Raw genomic sequence first — 24,001 nt, 5'->3', positions numbered from 1 at the left:
TTCCTCCTTACTGTTTCATTAATGGCAGGGAGTTTTTCCATAGTCCACAAGGGGTTTTAAACATTATTTCTCAAAGTGCAACCAGCATGCCATTTCATCTGCTTGCTATAACACAAATCTCTAAATAGTGAAATATTCGTTGCTATTAAAGCATATTACTTATAATTTCAAATTGTGACTTTAAGTGATTTTTTTTTTAAGCTTCAGTTTTAAACACTGCTTTGGCTGTTTTTAAATAGTGAACTATACTTTCAGTATAGTCTCAGGTTTGGGAGCTGCTGTTGACAAAAATGTCCTATTAACAGTGTAGTGTTCAGTAGCTTTGTTTCCTGTGCACAGAACCAACCACTCACATAAGAAGGCATTCTGATGACACTTTTCAGGACAGGATTTAGTTAAAAAATATTTTTAATACTTCTATGAAGATAGAAACTTTGAGCTTTAAAAGTTTGTTTCAGACAATATAGTATTTCATTTGCTTCTTCTTTTTTTTTTTTTTTTTTTTTTCTTCTTGGTTTGTCGAGACAGGGTTTCTCTGTGTAGCTTTGGTGCCTTTCCTGGAACTCACTCTGTAGCCCAGGCTGGCCTCAAACTCCCAGAGATCCACCTGGCTCTGCCTCCCAAGTGCTGCGATTAAAGGCGTGTGCCACCACAGCCGAGCTTTCAGTTGCTTTTTCCAAAGAATTAATTTGTATATGGGTGTTTTGACTGCATGTATGTATGTGTACCATGTGCATACCTAGTGCCCATGGAGGTCATGAGAGGGTCAGAACCCCTGGAACCAGAGTTAGCGATGGTTGTGAGCCACCATGTGTGTGCAAGGAACTGAACCTGGGTCCTCTGGGAAAGCACCTAGTGGTCTTAATCCTTGAGCCAACCTTCCAGCCCCTGGGTTTACTCTTAAATATTCAGAATAGTTTCGGGGGGGGGGGTAGTTAAAAGCCAGCAAAATTACTGTTCTTTGATTATAAATGCTTACCACTTTCAAAGCTGCAGACAGCACATAGCCATTGCATGACCAGGCACAATGCCTTCTCAAGAAGCATCATCTGTGCCCATGGAGCTTTACATTCAGAAAAACGCTCCAACAAAAATCACACCTATTTTTAATTTTTTTTCCAGTCCCATGTTGTTTCTAATGTTAGTGAATTCAGATTTAGAAGAAACGCAAGTTACTGTCACAGGAATATTCTAATTTGAACTATAGTAATCTAAACTTTTTTGGACTTTGAAATAAAAAAAATTGTTTTTGATTGCAAAATTTATAGACGTAAACCATGATAGCTTATATTGCTTATCTTCTGAATTATTGAGAATATATATGTGGTGGAGTATATAAATCAGAGTATATATAAACATGCAGCATGTGCATGCTGCACTATTTTCCTCTATATAATTTGACATTTACATAACTTACCAAGAGGACTTCAGTACAGTTTTGTAGAATAGGAGACCTCCGTCCTGCAGTTACTACCATATTATACATCTTCTACATTACTCTACCATAGTCACCTAAAAGTGGATTCAATATTCTATGTTCTCTGCTGTAGTTAGCCCAACAGTTGTTTTTGATATGTGCTAAAAGTGAAACGGCAGTCAACCTCAAATCTTGAGTTCAGATTCAGATATTCCCTCCTACTGGTGTATTACATGGAGTGCGCCCTGGGACTGGTGTTCTTTAAAAACACCCCTCTGTCTTAGTTTCCACACTTTTACATGTCAACAGTGACACTGTCTCTGGGGTTGCTCACGAGGATCACAGAATCTGTGTATCAAGTACCTAGCAGAAAACTTCTAAATAAATGGTACCTCTTACCTTACAGTTGAGTCGGATATATAAATTCTGGTACTTTAATGACCTTTAAACTGAAGCATCAGCATTTTTGGTTTTGTCAGTCTGTTCAACATCAGTTAACAAATTAACATACCCCTATTGTTTTTCTGATAGTAGGTGTGTTTCCCACTCACAGATCTGACAGTGTGATTAGCCATTCCCCTCCAGCTCAGGCTGTGTAATACTGACTTCATTTTACTTCAATTAACTATTTAGTATTTCTGTTCTAGCTTAGAAATGACTTCCCTGTAACTGCTCATATCCAACTTGATACCTTAGCGGAGTAGTTTAGTTTATTTAAAGATGTATTCCGAAAAACTCCACGGCCCAATACATGAGTCCAATGTACAGCGTACTTCAGAGTTCCTCAGAGAGCAAGCATGGTGCTGAGTGCATAAGACATGTCTCTGCTTCTGGATCGTTGATAGTGCTCACCATGATTACAGTAATTCAACACAATAAGGATCTTAGGAAAATGTAAACACCCTAGATATTTGCGGACCTGTAAGTTCCAAATGTACTTTTATAAATAATTTGTACTCTATTCACAGACAGGAGAGGATGAATTAGAACTGAATTTTTTTTTTAAATTTTTATTTTGCAATACAATTCAGTTCTACATATCAGCCACAGATTCCCTTGTTCTCCTCCCTCCCGCCCCCCTCACCTTCCCCCCAGCCCGCCCCCCATTCCAATCTCCTCCAGGGCAAAGCCTTCCCCACAGACTGAGATCAACCTGGTGGACTCAGTCCAGGTAGGTCCAGTCCCCTCCTCCCAGGCCGAGCCAAGGGACCCTGCATAGGCCCCAGGTTTCAAACAGCCGACTCATGCAATGAGCACAGGACCCGGTGCCACTGCCTGGATGCCTCCCAAACAGATCAGGCCAATCAACTGTCTCACCCACTCTGAGGGCCTGATCTAGTTGGTGACCCCTCAGCCATTGGTTCATATTTCATGTGTTTCCGTTCGTTTGGCTATTTGTCTCTGTGCTTTATCCAACCTTGGTCTCAACAATTCTCACTCATATAAACCCTCCTCATTCTCGCTAATTGGACTCCCAGAGATCCACCTGGGGCCTAGTCATGGATCTCTGCATCCAGATCCCTCAGTAGTTGGATGAGGATTCTAGCACGACAATTAGGGTGTTTGGCCATCCCATCACCAGAGTAGGTCAGTAGAACTGAATTTTTATATTTACCTCAGTAGTATCTTCTTGGTGCCCACATCATTTTAAAAAATTTACCAACTTTAAAGGCTACTATCTCCCGAATCCTTATTAAGCGACTATCAGGCATAGCTGGATTCAAGTCCAGGTGGTATTTTATGATTCAACTTGGTAAACAAATAGCTTAATTTCTTCATTCTCAGTCTGTAATTAAATTTAGTACTGTGTATGTAAGTTCCTAATTAGGAATCTTGGCATATGGAATTAAAATCTGTAATTTGCAATATGGTTATTGCTGTGACTGCAGAATTGTGTTGAGGTTTGACTGAAAATCCTTTCAGCCTTTAAGTGGCTTTTTCATCCATTCAAAAGACTACCTGTGTATTTCTTGATCTACTAGTGGGAATTCTAATAAATGTGTCTCTCCCTAGTTATCAGATATGTATATTATCACAGTCACTACTGTGAATATTGAGGGACTAAGGGGAGGATCAAAAGAGACTCATTTGTTAGTAGATTGTCATCCCAGAAACTAGCACCTCACACTAACGTGAGAATTAAGCTTTAGCCTTTGATGGGATAGAATGAATATGGTCTTAAATGAAGTCGAAGCTTGTTCTGAGGGATTCTTTCTTTCTTTTGTGCTAAATATAGACATACTATTCCATTCCTTTTGTTCTTAGAAATACCTCTGGAAATTTTAGGAGCTAACTGGATAGGCATTCGTTTGGAGAATATTTGAAAATTTAACAGTTATAAAACAACTCTTTGCCTTTAAAAAACCAAATTAGGATTAGAAGTGAACACAGGGAAATTCCTGCTTTTACTCTGTGTTAGTGAGACATGAAGTAGAAGGCATTGCTCCTCAATCTCAAGATCACAGTTTCGTCACCTCATCATAGTGGAAGTAGAATACTGGTTCACAACGTTAATTTAGTGTAGGAAAGACCATACAAGTGTGTAGGGGAGCAGGAAGGCATGATCGGACTTTCCTAATTACTTCAATGTATCTAAATGTGTAATGTTGACAACAGTGTCCATATCATAAGATTATGTATGCTGTTCTACTCAGTCCCTTTCATAAAGAATACTGTGGAGTACTTAGCTGCAGGGTTACACCTTTATTGGGTATAATTATATAAACATGCTTCAAATTCTTCCCCAGATAAGATAGGGTATTTTATTTAGCATATTTATACTTCACATCTTTATTAGAACCAGGTACAAGAGGCTCATTGTATGAAGAGGCTCAAGACATGGGTTCTGTATCTCTTCAAAAGAATTACTAGTAGGAAGAGCATACACATACACATCACAAAGTACCAAGGCCACCTCTGTAAAATCTTAATGGCAATGTTTGAGTCCCAAAATCTTGTAGTTCAGAAATGCCACAGTAGATGCTTCAGGATAGGGGAACAGGACTCAGCAAAGACTCCCAGGAAAAAGTTGGTATGCACTAGGCACTTTGTAAATATTTATACAACACAGGTTCTCTGAAATGACACACCAAATGGTTTGTGTTTGTAGAAAGACATACGATTGGAAAAAAGAAAGAGGCCAGACTGTGAGCCATATTGTGCTTGTACTGTACACATTGGAGAAGCCCCTAGACTTTTAATTAGGACAGGAATGGATGTTTTGGCAGCATAGAGATTGGTTGGAATGGAAAGAGAAGAGGCTAAGAATAAGACAACTTAGGACAAATCACTGCAATGGTAAAAGCATATATTTAAGGTGACCATAGAGAGGACAGGAAAGAGAAAATTGGCATAGTATATAAGAATAAAAAATAGAGCCTAGGCTATGAGACTGTATCCAAGACAACAATGACAAAATAATAGGTAGGATATGAGAAATGGCTAAAATTGGCAAAAATCTCTTTATTTCTGTGTGTGCTACTAAGCATAGTAAGTGAATTCAGATCTCTAAGAATCAGATAAGAAAGCTGAATGTGATGGTATACACCTGTATTCTCATCTCTCAGGAGGAAGTGGGGGCAGGATTGCAAGTTCATAGGCAGCCTTGGCTACTAAGTGTTGGTTGCAAGATTATATTATTGGTATGATTTCAGACATGTACACTGTTGGCTGTTTGAAATTATTTTACAGATTAAAAATGGTGAAACCAAGTTCCCACCCTATTTCAAGTAGAAATCCAAACACTTCAAAGATATGAGGGTATATGTTTGAAGGCAGCAATAACTTATCATTGTCTCCATCATATTCTTGCCTTCTCTGAAGATGTCATGCTCAAAATTCTGTATGAAACCATTGACAGTTCAGGTCCTAGTAAACCATTTATTATTCCGTGTGTTCCGAATAGTAAAGAAAGATCAAAGAGAAAGAAATCTTCATTCTAGAAATAACCATGTAATGAAAACTTTCCTTACCAATCTTCCTCCTTACCAAAACTGTCCTTAACCAATCTTCATCTTGATGTACTATTTAAAACATCATTGCTCCTCAAAACTCAAGTTTCGTAATGCAAACTAAGCTAACAGAACTGAGAACACAGCCTGTGAAAGGGGGTGTGTGGAGTTTACAAAATTTGTAATATTTTCTCCTCTATGAATGATGACACAGTTGTTAATAGCTAAATTACTTAGCATAATGGCTAAGGACAAAAATACATTGTTTTTCTGTGAAGTAGAGTTTGGGTGACCATTTATTCTCAAATAAATATACAGGATCCCAAAAGTCATTTACAGATCAAAGTGTATCCTTTACTACTCAAAACCACTTGGAAAATGTGTCCTGCATATTTGGTGTATATTAGCTAAAGACTTTGATTTTTATGGTCAAGCAGATTAAACCCAGAGAACTGCCATGACAAGGCCTTGGTGTGTCCAAAGTCAGAGAGGAACTCTCCACTTTTGCCCCTCCTCACTGAAAATCCTTGGGGCTATTACTGTCCCTAGGTTGGTTACTGTAGCTTCTAACATGCAGGAGTGGGTATAAGTGATGACCAGTGTGGAGATAGGATCTTTATTTCATAGTTTACATAAAAATGGACAACATCCAAACAGCTCATTTGATAAATGAACGTAATATATCACAGATGATTTCATTCCACATTAACCTGTAACTTCTTAGCTTAAACTGAAAGATTAGGGGAGAAAATTGGATCTCATCCCACCTTTAATCATGGATACAAATCATTTGGTTTTCAGAATCTTCACCAAATAACTTTCTGATCCATGCAGCAAGTGAGAAATTAAGTATTTTCAAAAGAAACATGTTTTTTTCCTCCTACCTTATCAAAACCTTAGAGAAAGTTTATGTACACCTAAAATTGAAACCTCTCTCCATAAACGCAAAGCAGAGAATAAAGAACCAGTCTTTCTTGCCTTGCTAAATAAGATAAAATGTATCCTACTGAAACCATAGAACAGAAATGTGGTGAAAATCTTCCCTTAGAGTACTTTTACATTTGGTTGGAAAGCTATTACATAGCATTTTATTAAACAAATCAGTAATCTTTTAGGTAAAGCAAAGATAAACAGAGACAGAAAATACAGTCACCTGGTGTGTGCAGCTGAGTATTTACATTTTTCCTAGTGAACAAAGATAAGGAAAGTACAGGTGACTTTAATGTGTAAAATCCACCTTTTACTGCTAGCCCTAGAGGGAAAAATTAAATTACTGACCCAAGCTAATTCTATCGTTGATAACCAGGCCTGTGTATTCTCTTGCTTCAACTCCATTTTGAACCTTTCTTTGGACTTGTCTGGACTAAAAGACTACAGTGGCTACCTCAATAAAGCAATCATTCCTTTAAAAAAAAATTTTTACTACTGTTTTGAGAATTTCATATATGACTACTGTGTTTATAATATTTCTGTCCTCCCTCCACTCCACCATGTCAGCCCTCTGCCCTCTCAAATTCATGGTCTTTTTTTCTTCAGTTATTGTTGGTGTGTGTGTGCATGGGTGAGTGTGTGTGTGTGTGTGTGTGTGTGTGTGTGTGTGTGTGTGTGTAAAATATAACCTGAGTACATTACTGTCGCTCAAATGTATACTTTTTAGGGCTGACTACTTGGTGTTAGCTAATTAGAGGGCACATCACTGAGGAAGACTGATTGTCTCTAGGGGTGGAACCCTGTGAGATACCCTCCTTCCACGTTGGCATGTCAACTGGTATTGTCATTATTCAGGTCTTATTTAGGAAACCATATCCTTGAGATTTCATGGGTACAGCTCTCCTGTCCATATGGAAGACACTACCTCACAGTAGATGCCGTGTCCTCTGGCTGTTACAATCTTTCTCTTCCCTCTCCCAAGATATTCTGATGCTTCTAAGAATTGTGTTCTAGATTTCATTCATTGAGAATGAGCACCACACGCTTTAATGTTTCTGGTTCCTGTTAGATTTTTTTTTAATTTATTTACCCGTACCAATTTATGTGCTCAAGCTTTTGGCAAAGCTTCCTCGACCTCAGCATTGCTGACATCTGAAGCTAGGTAATTCTGTTATTGGGAGCTATCTTGTACACTGGAAGGTATTTATCACATCTTGGACCTTTATCTCTTACAAAAGTAGCTTTCCCCCATTTGTGAGAAATAAAAATGTCTGCAGACATTGCCAGATATCCCCTAGGAACAAAAATTGTCCCCTGTTGAGAACTACTGCCTTGTGGCATTTGAACAAATCTGACAAGCTGATGAGAATACACCTATTCCATTAGTAGTTGTTAAAAATTAAACCAGTGAGGCAGCTGTATTTCCAAGATTTTCCCATGGTAGTTAATACTTGTTTTCTGAGGTGGATATCTTGCACTACATTGAAAAATTATAGATTAAATTCACTTAAATTGAAGGTAAAGCCAACCACCACACTTGAGTTTGTAAAAGTTTAATATCTCCTTATCCTTTAGAGAAAAGCCTCTAGTTTAGTATATAATACCGTTTTTTTTTCAGTTCATTTATTTCCCATTTAGAAATGGAACAATTGAGAATTTAAAGATACTAAATTATTACCAAGCTATCGTGTTATCATCCCATGTTCTCCATGACAGCAAATTCTCACAGTGTATTCTAAGCACCCATGGGAGTCTCCAAGACCCTACCAGAATATTTTTGTGTGATATTTGCACTTATGAACTTAACATATATTCATCATCATATTCACTATTACCTCATAGTTAAAAAAGGTCAAGTCCACTGAGCATCCTTGAGAAAGCGAAAAATTGTTAATTATGTAAATATCAACACATGTACCTTTTAATATGTGACAAAATAGAAAGATACAAATACTTGTGTAGGTGGACTTTTCTGTCCCTACAGCCACTCCCCAAATAACCACACAGAGACTTATTAATTATAAATGCTTGGCCAATAGCTTGGGCTTGTTTTTAGCTAGCTCTTAGAACTTAAATTAACCCATTTCTATTAATCTATGTGCTACCCCAAGGCTTGTTTACCTCATCTATGAACTTCCTATGTTGCTTCTTTCACATTTGGCTTGCGACTCTCAGACTCCACCCTTCTTCCCAGCATCCTCCTAGTTTGGCTCTCTTGTCCCAATCTCTTCCTGCCTACCTATATGTCAATCAGCTCTTTATTAACCAATGAGAGTAATAAATATTTACAGTGTACAAAGATTGTTCCACAGCATACTTACGCTATTAGCATTTGATAGTAGCCATAAGAAAAAGCAGATGAAATACACAGTTACTACAATATAACTTTAGTTTCTGCCATAGCTTTTTATTAGAAGATATCTGTTATTTTCCTTGGGGATCTAGCCATTTTGTTGACCCCTAGCCCTTTCAGCAATATCATACAAATAACATTTTCAGCTGTATTCATCTGTTTCTTACAAAGATGGCCAGTGTAGCCCAATCAGTTCCCTTCTATGTAAAGATGGCCAGTGTAGCCCAATCAGTTCCCTTCTATGTAATAAAAGCTGACTTTTTTTCCCACACTAATGTCTGTGACTTGCAGCTTTCTATGTACTGAGTTTTTATCTGATGTAGTCCAGATGATTCCCCAAGCCTGTGTTGGGTTCTAGATTCTTCACTCGATTTTCCCATCTGTTAATCATATTTGAGTAGTCTGAACATGTTTTTCATATATTCTACATTCTGTGTGATAATTTGGAGACACTGTACTAGACTTTAGACTTAAGTCTTCTGTTTTCCTTAAGAAAATAATGAACATGTATGCTTCAATTCCTTGCTGCAAGGATGAACTATACACTAGAGTTCTAACATGTTATTTTGGTTTCAGAACATATTCACGGGTGATGCTTCTCAGCTTACAGATGAGAAAACTAAAGCTCAAAGTAGTAGACACCTTCTGAAAGCTATACAGGCTCTCAAGTGGGACTGCTGAGATCTGAAACAAATCAGTATTCTCCCTCATCAACTACATACCACTCTTTTCATGACCTCACCTAGGGATGGTGACATCTTATCACAAGGTTATTGATAGGCTAAATGAGATTCTCTTCATGGCAGTGTCCTTAAAACCATGATGTACTACAAAATACTGTTTAAAATTCAAATATATACATACATTTTATACATATGTGAATACCATATATAAAACTGGTAAAGGAAACTCTATAGGATTGACCTTAAAAATCTTTGAACAATGTGCTCATTTTCCATAAACTAAATATACAAGCAACTTGCTGCTCCCTAAAAATAGATGTCAGTTGAGAAGAGATTGGCTGAGCAGGAATAGGAGCATCTTCAGAACAGAAGCTAGGGAGTTTTGCTCCCTTAGCACATTGCTACACTCTGTGCTCATCCCAGGACCTTCCTACTCCAATGGGGAACTCTGGCCCAGAGCAGCAGCTTTACAAGTCTGCATTAACCAGAGGGTATGCCCAACCACATCAGTCATTTCAGGAGCTTCTCTTCTATTAGAGGCTCAGTAGTATGCAGTCAGTCCACTTGCCCAAATCTAGCAAGGAATCAATACCTTGTGATATGGAAACAAGCAGAAAGTCTATTGACAGTGCTCAGAGAACAATGTGAAACCCTTGAGCCTATTCCCAGAACTAAATGGTGGGAATGCTGCCCTATTGATTAAGCCGCTAGGTAAACAGACAGTTGGCTAAATGCAGAAAGCTTCATTTGAAGATTAAATTTAGGGTGAACCTTGGGTTTAATGACTGACTTACTAGAATTACAGCACATTTTTTGTTTGTTTGTTTCTTGAGACAGGGTCTCACAGGGTTTCCCAGAACTGGAAGATCCCTGACTGGGCTCAAATGTGTAGCAGTCTTTCTGTTTCAGCCTCCTGAGTATTAGGATTAGAGGGATAAGTAACAACTCCCACCTACAGTTACTACTTTTTAATGTTCATTCCTAAGGAAATTTAGCAACAGAAAGATATTTACTTGTTATTTCTAACTAATCGAACAAACTCAAGAAATTTTTTGCACTTGAGATTTAGTACTGTCCTGGGCTGAAATAAAAGCATGCATAAAGGATGAAGAGACAATCCACATCCACTCCAGCTTATTCCAAAATGCTATCTCTTAGGGAATAAAGTGAGCAAAGTTCAGAGAGAGTGTGTGTTTATGTTTGTGAACTGTCTTATGTAAGTTATAAACAACATACTTCAACATGAAGAGTTCTATACCCAACAAGTTGATACTGCCCATATTTCTGAAAGCCTGTTTGAGAGCACATAAGAAGATAAGTAAGGAACAGGCAGTGTAATTTGAAGCAGGAAGCTGGAGATTCTTTTTAGTTAGCTACATACATACATACATACATACGTACGTGTGTGTATGTGTGTGTGTGTGTGTGTGTGTGTGTGTGTGTGTATGTGTATAATTTTAGTTCCAGAGTCAGCATGTGTGGTAAGAGTTCCTTAGGACAATTCAATATTGAAAACCATCATCACCGCTTGATAAGAAATAAGATAAACATCCATTATTCTTATTGAAAGTTTAAGAACTTTAAACTAATAAGCACTACACATTCTGTGGTAGTAAGAAGTTTGCAAAATGGAAAGAGGGGTCTGGTCAGAGCGTCAGACTCATACTTGACACTGCTTGCCTTAGGGCATTTTGATTGAGAGAGAGCAGGATGGTTATTCTCCGAGTTGAAAATTAGAGGTTTTTTCCAATGTATACAATAAGGTTTCTGGAATAATCTTTTCCAAGGCATAAGAAACTGTTGTTTCAGCTAGGATCAATTTATGAGCTGGTATGTAACTTTTTTCTATACTAGAGAGCATGGATAGAATGATATGGTTCTTAATTAATGTGAGATCTTAAAATTATGAGGAAAAAAGATTGGTGTCCTAAGCAATTAAAGAGATAGAAGGAATTTGGGGGGGAGGGGCGTGGTAGAAAGTCTTTCTTGATTTTTAATGGTAGAAAATAATGCATATTATTATATTTAAATAGCAATTATATTCTAAGTGAACTACAACATCATTCTGTTTAGGAGCCACAAAAAGATTTTGCTATTGCACTTCATATTTTATTTTTTGATTACTGTTGTATGTTTATGTTTTACATGCATGGGAGTATGCAGGTATGTAGAGACCAGAGCAGTTCCTAGAGTCTGTATCTTCTGTGACTCTCTACCTTTCTGCCCTGAGACAGGGTCTCTCATTGATTGGGAACCTTACTGTTTCTGTTAGGCTGGCTGTCTTGGGAGCCCTTCATAGCTACCTAACTCTGTTCCCCAGTGCTGGGATTATAGGCATGCACAGTTATGCCCTGTTTTGCATAAAGGTGGTAGAGATTTGAACTCGGGTCCTTATGTCTGCTGGGCAGGTAGATCTTAACCACTGAGCAATCTTGCCAGCTCCTGAATTTCATATTTTATATAGAAAAATAATATGTTCAAATATATTTAGATAGGGTATTCTGGTGCTTGTTAGATTCATTGTAAACATACTAACATGGAATGAAAAGGGAAAACAAATACATTCTGACATTCCTTTCATCGCGTGACAATCCTAACTCACACTGTTTCTCCTCTTCCTAATTTAGCCCTGGAATGAGACCAGATGTAAGCTCTCCTCCGTCTAGCTCCTCAACAGCAGCGGGACCACCTCCCAAACTCTGCCTGGTGTGCTCTGATGAAGCTTCCGGATGTCATTATGGGGTGTTAACCTGTGGGAGTTGTAAAGTATTCTTCAAAAGAGCAGTGGAAGGTAGTGTGTGTTTTGAAGAGTTTCATTTTTGTTTCATTTTTGCTTTATTTTGTTTCTATTTCTCACAGTAAATTTTGAACTGCTCATTGTATGCAAAGTCCACCAAGGCTAGAGACATCAATTTAGGGGTAAGCATGGCGGCTCGTAAGGCTCCATTGGGAAGAGGAAGGGAAAGGAGGACGGAGCAGAACTAGAATAAATTGATAGAAGTCCAGTCTGAGAAAGAACTAAAGAAGACATTGTAAGGAATACTGCTATGTGAACTGACAGTTTGCTAAGTCGGGACAGTCTGAGAACGGTGGGTTTTCATTCCCTACAACCAAGTTGGTTTCAAAGCTACCAGCTCCACCAGTCAGACAGAAATGGGTGACACCAGAACTGGGAGGAACAGCATTCTTTTCTTTCATTTTCCCTGCTGAATAGGAAGTCATGTTGAGTACTACAAATACCATTAAGACCTGATCTGCCCTCAGAGAGGTCACAGTCCACTTGAGTAAAGGCTGAATTAACAATTCCAAGTACAGAGGCTATCACACAGAGGTAGTCTTGAAGGTAATTGCACTGTAAATATGATTCAGGGTGACCATGTGCTGGTGGGTGCACACCCCAGGGGGAAAGATTGGTATTAGAGATATTTTATATACCCTACCTAAAAGCATCTTAATGGAAGTCAACCAGAAAATAAAGCCAAATTTACCTCTGAAATATACCATTACAGTCCACTGTTCTTAATTCTTACTTAAAATTAACTTGTTCACTTATTTTTAGGTAAAAATTAGTATTAGCTACACTATTTTAAAAAACTGTTTATCATTTAATTATTTCAGCAGAGCATAGTGGCTCGATTCCACGATTAGTAAGAAAAGGCACTTCCCAGCTTTAAAATTCCATCAATTTTGGTACTCTAACTCAAATTTTTATCTAGATTTGTAAAATCCCTATACATAGTTTGTAGCATTTCTTTTTTAAAAGACAGGTATATTATATATTTAATATCATCTTTTTAACACATACTAGAAATTATACTTAGCCCCCATATTGGCATTATAAATACCCAAACATAAATCTGAGTAAGTTTTAAACATTTGTTATTTATATAAGATGTATAGAGAGTAGATATTTTCTATTTTTTTTAAGACCCTAGGAGTACTCCATTCCTTTCCATATGCTCCTATGCCCTGCCAGTTCCTTTTTCTTGGGTTCATTTTACCCCCAGTGTCTATAACTATATTGTAGAATATAAGGTGGACAGGTATCAATGACTCCACTTTCCATGTGTGAAGTACACACACCAAATCAGTTATGGCCCTGTGAGCACTTAGATCCTCTTAGGATTATGTCGGTTGGAAGCGTTGAAGTGGCAAAGCTGGGGTTCCAACAGAGTGGTCTCCAAGTAAGTAAGGTCTTTGTCTCAGGACACTGACTCTCAAAGACACATATGACAAGCCCTTGACACTGCCACTTTATAATGTAGGTAGATGATGAAATAAAAGTAATCACAAGACATTTAACTAATCACTACCATGCACTGAGTAACTTCTGGGGTGTTGAGCACTGCATCATCTGCATCATTATCTCTAAGATTTACATATTTTTCAACCCTTCATAAGAGAACAAACTCCAAAAAGTTAATGTTTCCACAGACAGTTTTTGGCATCCCACTGACACATGCCCCACTAGACTACACTGCTGCTGAGAAGAGCAATCGAAGTTTAAGATGACCGTATTACTTTATGTTTATCCCAGGACAGTTGGTAGTCTGCGTGTTCTGCATGCTCTTGGTTGTGTTCCCACTTCCCATCCCAGTTTGGTCTATGAAATATTTTACCGGTCACAGAAGCCAGCCCTGGTATGATACGGGAAGGGACTGCACTACTCTGTACCAGGAGACAGATACACTGGCTATCTGTTAGTCTGACTGTTCCACCTATCATTAATGGCAAGCCACAGTCACATGCTAAAAGTAGATTTTAGCCCAAAGTACCAGTACCAGAAGTAATAAGAGGCTTTGGATGATCTGAAGGCTCCTTACTGGACATTGAGAAGTTCAAAGGAAATTTACCAGGTGGCAGGAAACAGGAACTCCAGATACCTGTCTTAAAAGGATGGTTGTTAAATTACTATTAGTAGTGCATGGCCATTCCTTGTGAAATATTAACACTAGCTCCAATCCCTTGTTTTATAATAAGGGAGGAATCAACTAGTTGAACATCATACTATTATGATAACCTGAGACTATAGTGAAGATTCTCAGTTATACTCCACCCTGAGCAAAGAAATCAGTATCAGCATAATATGAATAGCTGAATCCTTTAGTTGGACATGGAACAAACACTGAATTTCTTCTACTTTGTAAGTAATTTTTTCCCAGTAACTGCAGGACACTAATGTGGGGATATTCTGTGAGACAGTGATGTGGGGATGTTCCTAGGGGGTGAAATTTTAGCGCTTAGCTGTGGATGCAATCTGTTGTTTCTCCTTTTGCTGATGGGATTTTTAAAAAGGATTTAGTTTTATTTTATGTATATGAGTGTTTGCCTGCATGAACACCATGTACGTGCCTGGTACCCGCAGAGGCCAGAAGGCATCTGATTCCCAGGAACTGGAGTTACAGTTGTGAGCTGCTGCCATGTGGATGCTGGGAAATGAACCCAGGTCCTCTGAAAGAGCAGCAAGTGCTCTTAACTGTGGAGCCTTCTCTTCAGTCCCATATAATAGGATTTTATTGGGTTAGTTCTTCCATTTTGTGTCCAAGCCGCCAGGAAGCTTACAGAATACAGAAAGGATTTGAAAGAGCACAGATATTTGGCATGGAAGTATAGCCCTGAAATAAAGCTAGATGTGTAACTATTAGTCAACCTTGTAGCCTCAGCTTCCCAAAAGATTGAACTGATATAGTTAACCTTGTACTCATTTTTAAAAGAGCATCATGATTTATCATATCAGGAAAAATAAATATTTTTTAATCCAAGTCTTAGGTTGCCCTAGGCATCAAAGAAAAAGAAGCCTCTTCTTAGAAACCAGGGCTAGCTCATATTCAGCCTGGTAAGCTGATCATTATAATTCTTACTCGTTTCTTTAAATATGATTTATTCTTGAGAAATGACCTTCATTTCTCAATGCCTTGCCATCTCATCTAGTATAAGTAACACGGAATGTTAATTATTGATATATCTATATAAACAATCAAGTCTTGTGTAGGAAACTTCTACTTTTTCCCCGAGCAAATGGATCTTTCAATTGTTTTCATCAACACTGAATACTCAGATTAAAACAAGACAAGGAGAATGTGCATGTGGGAGATGGAAAACACTTTTAGTCTTTTCCTTTTTAATGTCTTTGAAATTTTTTAACAAGAGAGAACGGCTGTTCTTTAATACTGGGTACCAGAAAATTTAGATACTAGCACTCTTTAAGTCAGTATTTGAGGCCACAAGTGACTCTAAACATCCTTATGTCCTAAAAGCTTTTTAAATAGTCTTTGTAAGTTTGCCAAGTTTGTGATTTATGTGACCAGTTACTGGCAATTTGTAACGTTTCACTTTGTTTAAAATTGGGACGAACACGTTATACCTACATGTGAAGGTATAATGTTGACTGCTGAATTAAAGTCATTTTTTTCCTTAGGGATTCCCAAACATTTTTAAGCCTGCTTTCTCTCTAGTCGCTTCAACAATAGGTCAGAATTAATAATAAAACAATTATTACAGACACCATCTATAACTGTTAGAAGAACTATACAAAGCAGTTTTTTAAAGTGCTGACTTTTGGCACCAGGGGGTTTATAGGATACAGTTCTGCCTCTTAATCTTAAAGTATATTTATGATTTGTACACATATATATGAAACACTGCAGTAAAACTTGTTTGCATTAACTTTTAAATTTGTTGACCAGAACAAGTCCTCTCAACACTGTAATTCATGTAGACAAGCATTCTGTGTTACCTTCCTATTTCAGTGCTTTCCTTAATCGGTGACTTTTATCTTGATCATATTCTGCTCAAAATAAAAACAAAGAAACTAGGCTCTTCATAACAAAAAATCCTTACAGATCTGTGGAATTTTAACAGTGCCCCTTTTTATCTCTCTTAGGACAGCACAATTATCTTTGTGCTGGAAGAAATGATTGCATCATTGATAAAATTCGAAGAAAAAACTGCCCAGCATGTCGCTATCGAAAATGTCTTCAAGCAGGAATGAACCTTGAAGGTAATGAAAATACCTAGAAGGAACTATCTAGCTGTCACATGAAAATTGATCTCTTTCCTTTTTATATAAGCAAGCAGATGGAATCATTCAGTGAACTCAGTTTATATATGCTTAATTAGCATCATGTTATATTATGTTCAATGAAATATAGTGTAAAACATTTTAGATTTTTTCCATGATCCTATCATTTATGTGTTAATTTATCACATAAATTGTGTTATATACACTGAATTTAGGACAGCTAAAGTGTATATTAAATAAATTACATAATACTGAAAATTACATAACTCGAAGCAACTTTGTTTTCATCCTTCTTACTCCTTTTTTAAAACTCAAAACCATTCCCTAAGGTTGGAAAAGTATTGTGTATGAGATCTGTTTCATGTTTCTCTCTTTCTTTTGCATTTAAAAAAATACACCTTTTACTTGAAAAATATGTTCTATTACAACTCGGCAAAAAAAAATAATTAGTGGATGGGCTTGTGGTTTAAGTACAAAAGAAAACTAAAACTACGTGTAAGTTAGAATTTGATATCCCTGTTTATATAACAAGTTATATAATCAACACTTAATCTCATTTAAAAACTTTCCTCTGGAAAAGTTTGGGATTATGCTGTAGCTCTCTGAAATCAGCATTCTTACTAACTCATTTTAGTGTTTATTGTTATTATGGTACTTCACTTAGGAAGTACTCAACAAGTATAAAGAGAATACAAATTCAGTGCCTGAGTTTGAGTAGCTTACTTTGTATTTAGGCACAAAATCAATCACAAAATTGTGTGGCATGCCACAAAAGGAATAATGCTATAGGACTAATAGGGAAGCTCAGAGAAGTCATCCAGGAAAAAGTAGCACTGAATTGTAAATATAGACAATGAGTAGGAATTAAATAAACAATAATGGCAGAGACATGGTCATATTTGTATTTTACAAAGACTAGTCTTCGGTTGGAGAAATGGATCAATGGCAGAGGAACCAAGTTCACTTCCCAGTACCCACATTTGACAACTCACAACTGCCTATAACTCAGTTCCAGGGTATCTGACATGCAGTCAAGTATGCATACCCCACACAGAGATAAGTGCATATACATAATTAAAAAGAAAAAGAAACCTTTTAAAAAGGCTAGCCGGGCGATGGTGGCGCACGCCTTTAATCCCAGCACTCGGGAGGCAGAGCCAGGCGGATCTCTGTGAGTTCGAGGCCAGCCTGGGCTACCAATTGAGTTCCAGGAAAAGGCGCAAAGCTACAGAGAGAAACCCTGTCTCGAAAAACCAAAAAAAAAAAAAAAAAAGGCTAAAATTTGAATAAAAGATGCTGCTATTGAGAGAATGGTATTCATTTCATTCTTTTCATAGAAGAGACTCCCAGTGCTGCTTTCCATAGAGTGTTGCTAAATATAGAATCCGAATTCCCCAGACCATCCCTAGAGCTTTAAGTCCATCTAGATTGTTTAAAATTGACAGCCAAGTACTAACACATTAAACATTTCTTTACATACAATAACGGTTGTCTACTTTCTTGAAACTACAAAGGTTACAAAAGAGAATTCAAATGTATGCTGTTTGTATTCAATGCAAAATGCTCAGTCTTAGATGGGACATCTATAGCAAACCTCCTCCTCCTCCGAAGGCTCAGGGATCATTGTAGAGAGAGGGTGGAAAGACTGTTAGAGTCCCAGGCAGTGGACGACTATAGGAAACTGTAGTCCAGCCATGGCGTTAGGACAGCGGCACAAGACCTGGGCAAGCTCAAGCCAGCCCAGAGCCCAGCATGGAGAAGGGGAATAGACAGAGAGTCCCACACCCTAGCTAAACAGCTAGTGAGTGTGGCCCTGCTAGGTCACCCCACTCCAGTGGAAGGCCACACATCCAAGAGCAAATGGGCAGCACAAATTGTACCTTATGGGTTTAAAAAAAATAGGTGAGAACAGAGTTGGGAAGAGGGTATAGATCTGGGAGGAGTTAGAAAAAGGAGTAAATATGATCAAAATATTTTAATATTTAATTCTGGAAGAATTAAAAAATGAGAAGAAAAACAATACAACCTAGCACTTAGGAGGTGGAGGATCAGAAGTTTAAGGCAAACAGTGAACTGCTGGCTGACTTTCAGGGGAAACAAATGATAGGAGTGAACTTCTATGGATCTTTCCCTTCCACAAAAAATCTTCCCTTCCCATGCCATGTCACCATAATTACTAATAAAAGAATTCTGAAGCTGGAGAGAGGGCTCAGTGGGGAAGATCACTTGCTAGGCAAGCATGGAGACCCAGGTGTGGATTCCAGTGCCCACATAAAAAGCCAGGCATGGCTACTCCCGTGCCTATTAACCCCAGCACTTTGAGAGATGGGGTGGCTACCAGAGGGTAGCTGGGCTTACTGGCTGCTAGCCTATCTCCAAGTTCAATGAGAGAGCCTACCTCCAAAAGAATAAGGTGGGGAGTAAGAGGGTTGGACATCCAACTTCTTCCCCTGGCCTTGAGCAAATACACAGGTGTATGCTCCCACACATGCATGCATACATACACCACACTCACGCATGTGCATGCACAAACATTCATTCACATATACATAATATCTTAAGGTTCCTATTGCTGTGAAGAGACACCATGACCATAACAGCTCTTATAAAGAAAACATTTTATTTTATTGGCTCGCTTACAGTTTCAGAGGTTCAGTCCATTATCATTTTGACAAGGAGCATGGCTGCTTGTGGCAGACACAGTGCTGGAGTAGTAGCTGAGAGTTGTACACCTTGCAGGCAAGTCGACTGTGACACTGAGCCACTGAACGAAGTTTAAGCAAAAGATCTCAAAGCCACACCTCCTAATAGTGCCACTCCCTATGAGATTATGGGGTCAATTACATTCAAACTACCACACATACCAAAAAATTTAAAATCGTTTACTTTTTTCAATAATAATTTCAGAAATTAAACACTTCTTGTAATTGGAATGTTTGGGCTACAAAGTTGATTCAAGACATTTCTAATTTTTTTTCTCAATATCCACAGCCCGAAAAACAAAGAAAAAAATTAAAGGGATTCAGCAAGCCACTACAGGAGTTTCACAAGACACTTCTGAAAATCCTAACAAAACAGTAGTTCCTGCAACATTACCACAACTTACCCCAACCCTGATATCACTGCTGGAGGTGATTGAACCTGAGGTGTTATATGCAGGATATGACAGCACTGTTCCAGACTCAGCTTGGAGAATCATGTCCTCACTCAACATGTTAGGTGGGCGCCAGGTGATTGCAGCGGTGAAATGGGCAAAGGCAATACCAGGTGAGACACAAAGAACGGCAGAGCTAGAGTGTGAACCTTGGTATTTTCCTGTAAACAAAAGCAGCATTCTGGGTTGGGCTTGGTATATAACTAACTCAGTGGTATGCCATTTGGCAACACCAGGTAAGACACAAAGAACGGCAGAGCTAGAGTATGAACCTTGGTATTTTCTTGTAAACAAAAGCAACATTCTGGGTTGGGCTTCGTATACAACTCAGTGGTGTGCCATTTGCTTACCATGCACAAGACCCTGGGGTCAATCTGCAGCACCCCCCAAAAATAAAGCTGCTCTAGGGCTCTTTAGGTTGTGTATCATCCTAATCTCACAGCAACTATTGCTTCTCTTACTCATAAGGACAAATGAGAGACCATAGTAAACCACAGACACTATTCCTTGATTTTCAGGTCACCCATAGCATTTCATTTTAGATAGGATCATCTATTACCAGAATTAACTCAAATTCCATTCACTCTGACACCTGGAAGAGAACATTTAGGAATTCCATTCATTTTGTTTGTTTTTGAAATTGATAAACAGTAGGTGTGTTGAATTTGTCAAAATTTACTAACACAAAATCATTTTTGCTTTTTATTAAATGAAACGCCACATGTGAATATAAATTTCCATCTAATTCTAAGCCATTTTTAAACAAAAGTTTCATGTTGGAATTTTGGTGTAGTAGAAGTCAGTGTTAAGCATCAGTCCTGACTTTACAGATAGAGGGGATTGGCAAGCTTATGGCTACACACACAGGCAGAGTAAGAATAAGTTAGCTAAGCTCCCATCACCCCCACCATTTTAGCAAAGGAAAGGAGATAGACATCAGGAAATTTTAAAATCTAAATCCATTAAGAATTTATCCTAAGCCAAGACCCTTGGCTTTCTCTTTTCCTATATTACTTTGTGTATACTTAAATAGGCAAAAGTGACCAAAAAAAAAAAAAAAACCAGCTATTTATACATTTTGTTAAACTGTTAAAAAGTTCTGAGTACCTAGGTGTTGATGTGAAAGATGCTATCTATTAAAGACCACCCCCAAACAAGGCCAACTGATCAACTGGAGTATTGCCTTACACCTTTCTTTTCAATTAGGATTCCGAAACTTACACCTGGACGACCAAATGACCCTCCTGCAGTACTCATGGATGTTTCTCATGGCATTTGCCCTGGGTTGGAGATCATACAGACAAGCAAGTGCAAACCTGCTGTGTTTTGCTCCTGATCTGATCATTAATGAGTAAGTTAGATTCATGCAGTATTTCAACCAGCTGATGTTTTCCCAGTGCGCTATCATAATAATGTGGTTCTGAATCAATCCTACCAGCTATCTAGGATCTAGACAAACTTGAAGCAAAGCTGTTCATTAGTGCTTGAGGTAGAGTAATTGTAAGATAAAGAATATGCATATGTACCATTATTACTGTCTCAAGATAACATTTAAAAATACCTTTACTCCAGCTGGATGTGGTGGTACACACCTTTAATCCCAGATCTCCAGTGGCAGAGACAAGTGGATCTCTGTGAGTTCCAGGCTAGCCTGGGCTACATAACAGAAGACCATGTTTAAAAAACAAACAAACAAACAAACAAACAAAAAAGACACTTTGGGCATCTCTGGAGTCTTGAGATCAATACGGTGTGGCAAGAAACAATAACAATAATCTTATTGTACTAGTGTTTGAATTATGTAACCCTAATCAAGAAAACAAAGTAAGTATGAGAAAACTAATGTGGGGTCAATAAAAGCAATGAGGCTGTCCCCACTGAGTGGATGTGAGGCGGTACAGACACAGAGACAAGAGGTATCTGTTTGCATGGCAAGGCTATAACATCCAGGCCCTGGAAAGACCGTGAGACCTGCGCTAGGGATGTATGTAGCTCAATTGGTAGAGTGTTTGTCTAGCATGTGTGAAACCTTCCATTTGATTCCTAGCACAGCAGAAACTGAGTGCAGTGTGGATACCTGTAACCTTAGCACTGAAGAAGTGGACATAGGAAAATCAGAGCTTCTTGATTATCCATAGTTACATAGGAAGTCTGAGGCCAGCCTGGGCCACATGAGACCCTGTCTAAAAAAAGAAAAGAATGTGTCTGAGGAAACATAGTGATTTTTTAACTGAAGAACCATCACAACTCAGAGTTTTATAAATCAGCCATTGTCTTACCTTCGTGAATAATGGCAGCTCTTCACCCTCTGGCCTCATGCAGCTGTTCTGCTCACTGGTTTTCTACCTCCATTGTCACTGTCTTCGTGTTGACTAATGTTTTCCTCCTGAAGTGCAGTTCTGATCCATGGGCCATCCAATGCATCCTTACTTTCTGTTTGTTCTTCTTAAATGTTCTTCGTCGATACCTAAACTGGTCATTCTTCAAACCATACCCTCTTAGTTCACAGTGAGACTAAATATAACCTCTTCCATATAGCCCTGGTTGTTTTTACTTTCTATTTTTTATCACTAGCCTTTGGGCCAGTAGCTTATTCTTTCCTAGAATGTGCATAAGTTCATACACAGAGTCCAAGGAGTATTCTCTGAAGAAAATAGAGATTATCCTTTATTGTACGTTTATAGATCCTGTTAAGAGTTCCTCCCAAAAGTAATGAACCCATAAAGCCCCATTAGCACAAGAGCATTCAGTTACACTTCATGTGAGTAAGAGTGACCTGAAATGTGTCCAGAATGGCAATAAGTTTGGAAATTAATGCTGATTAATGAATGGAATGTTTAGAGAAAAGGGAATTGGAGAGCATTTAGGACAGCCTAAAGAGGTTGTACAAGAATGTAGCAAGCATTCCTTACTGTGTGTACCAGATTTAAAAAATAAAAATAAAATGTGTAGAGTTACAGAAAAGCATCTATTTGAGCTAAAAGTTCATGGAAGAGCCTGGAGCAATGACATCCATAAGCTCCTTTTATCGGAGCTGTTTTAGTGGGAACCGGATGAGACAGCCCAGGTACTTCTAAGGAGAGGTTCTTAGGGAGTATGCCAGAGCCACTGTTACCAGGTAACCCTAGAATCCAGACACCTCTTCTGTGAGCTACTACTGGGTAATTTCTGGGACACACATCTCAGGATACAGCAGAGATTTTCCGATAGCTGGGAAAGTAGTAGAAAAAGTTAGCTGAAGCAGTTAATCATCCCAGTTAAAGGGAATATTGTTTGTTTCTTTACTAATGGTACTTGTAATTTTCTCCTGCCATATTTTAAGTGGTATTTACACACTTATCAAGAGCCAAGCGCTATTATGAAAACTTGGAGTAAAAATAGTAGACAAATAAGGTCCCTTAGAACAATCTGATGAGGGGATTCATGGAGCCATAATAAAATAGTGTGACGGTGTGTGTGTGTGCAGATAACGGAGGTCTTGGAGCCCAGAGGGCTTGAGTAGCTCTAATCATTCACTGTGAAAGTGTAGTGCATTCAAGGCAGAAGAACAAGTGTGAAGAACTGAAGCAAGCTTGGCCCAGGTGAGGAATTGAAAGAAGGCCCTCAAGGGTATGGCAGAGTGGAAAGGAGTGCATAATGACTAAACAAAATCACGCAGTCCATGAAATAGACTTTAGATTTTGTTCTAGGGCCAAGAAATAAGCATCCTGGATTAGAGGTAAATAACAACATATAGCATTCTTAGTCTTGGTATTGGGAAGGGAATAAGGATTGAACCTGAGCCCAGTGCTAGGCAAAGCAGTCTACAGACTGAGCTCCACCCTAACTCCATCCGAATACAGAAATGGTCCCTGCTCTTTAGCCGCTTCTGTGTTACTAGTGGAGATACGCACTAGGGAGTTACAGACAGGATCCCTGGGGCTTTGTGGACAGACAGTGTAGCCTATAAGTAAGCTCCAGGTTCAGTAAGAAACTCTATATCAAAAAATATGATGAAGACTGAGAAGATGTCAAGTCCTAATACTGCCCCTTCAGCATAACTTTCACACACAACTGTTTTTAGGATGAGATACTATTTAACAGAGAGGGGGCTTCTGATTTTTAAATGGTAAGATAAAAAACTATGTTGTAGATCTGACTATAGTCAAATGCCAAATGTTGATTTAAATAAGCAACTGGTAATAAATAACCTTTAAATGCTAAAGGAAATAATATCTGCCATGTATGAAGACTACTAGCGTCCCTGCCTAAAAAGGAGCTAAACAAAAGACATGCTCACATAGCTGAAGGAAGGCTCACAAGACCTCAACCCTACACAAAGAACTACAGACAACTACGGAATGCTGAGAGCAGGAGCAATAGTCTGCCCGGGAAGAGGTTATCCAATACTACTAATCAGCCCCAGAAACGTACACACAAGTAACAGTATGCATCCTGAACAGGTTGTACTTATGTATTTAGAAATATAAATAAATATACATATATGTAACAAC

General features: G+C 38.3%; 1 protein-coding gene across 1 annotated transcript in view; it reads left to right on the top strand.

Annotated features, from left to right (window-relative positions):
• The window catches only part of Nr3c1 (nuclear receptor subfamily 3 group C member 1), a 101,334-nt gene that overhangs the window by 60,926 nt on the left and 16,407 nt on the right, over window positions 1-24,001 (top strand). Inside the window, exons 3-6 of the mRNA XM_059246563.1 lie at window positions 11,961-12,124; window positions 16,217-16,333; window positions 19,346-19,621; window positions 20,715-20,859. Of these exons, the coding sequence (XP_059102546.1) occupies window positions 11,961-12,124; window positions 16,217-16,333; window positions 19,346-19,621; window positions 20,715-20,859 (702 nt within the window). The remainder of the gene's footprint in view (window positions 1-11,960; window positions 12,125-16,216; window positions 16,334-19,345; window positions 19,622-20,714; window positions 20,860-24,001) is intronic.

This window comes from Peromyscus eremicus, chromosome 19 (assembly GCF_949786415.1).
Source record: "Peromyscus eremicus chromosome 19, PerEre_H2_v1, whole genome shotgun sequence".
In the NCBI taxonomy this organism is placed as follows: Eukaryota; Metazoa; Chordata; class Mammalia; order Rodentia; family Cricetidae; genus Peromyscus; species Peromyscus eremicus.
The sequence above is the reverse complement of the archived record's forward strand: the minus strand, read 5'-3'. Positions and strand labels throughout refer to the sequence as shown.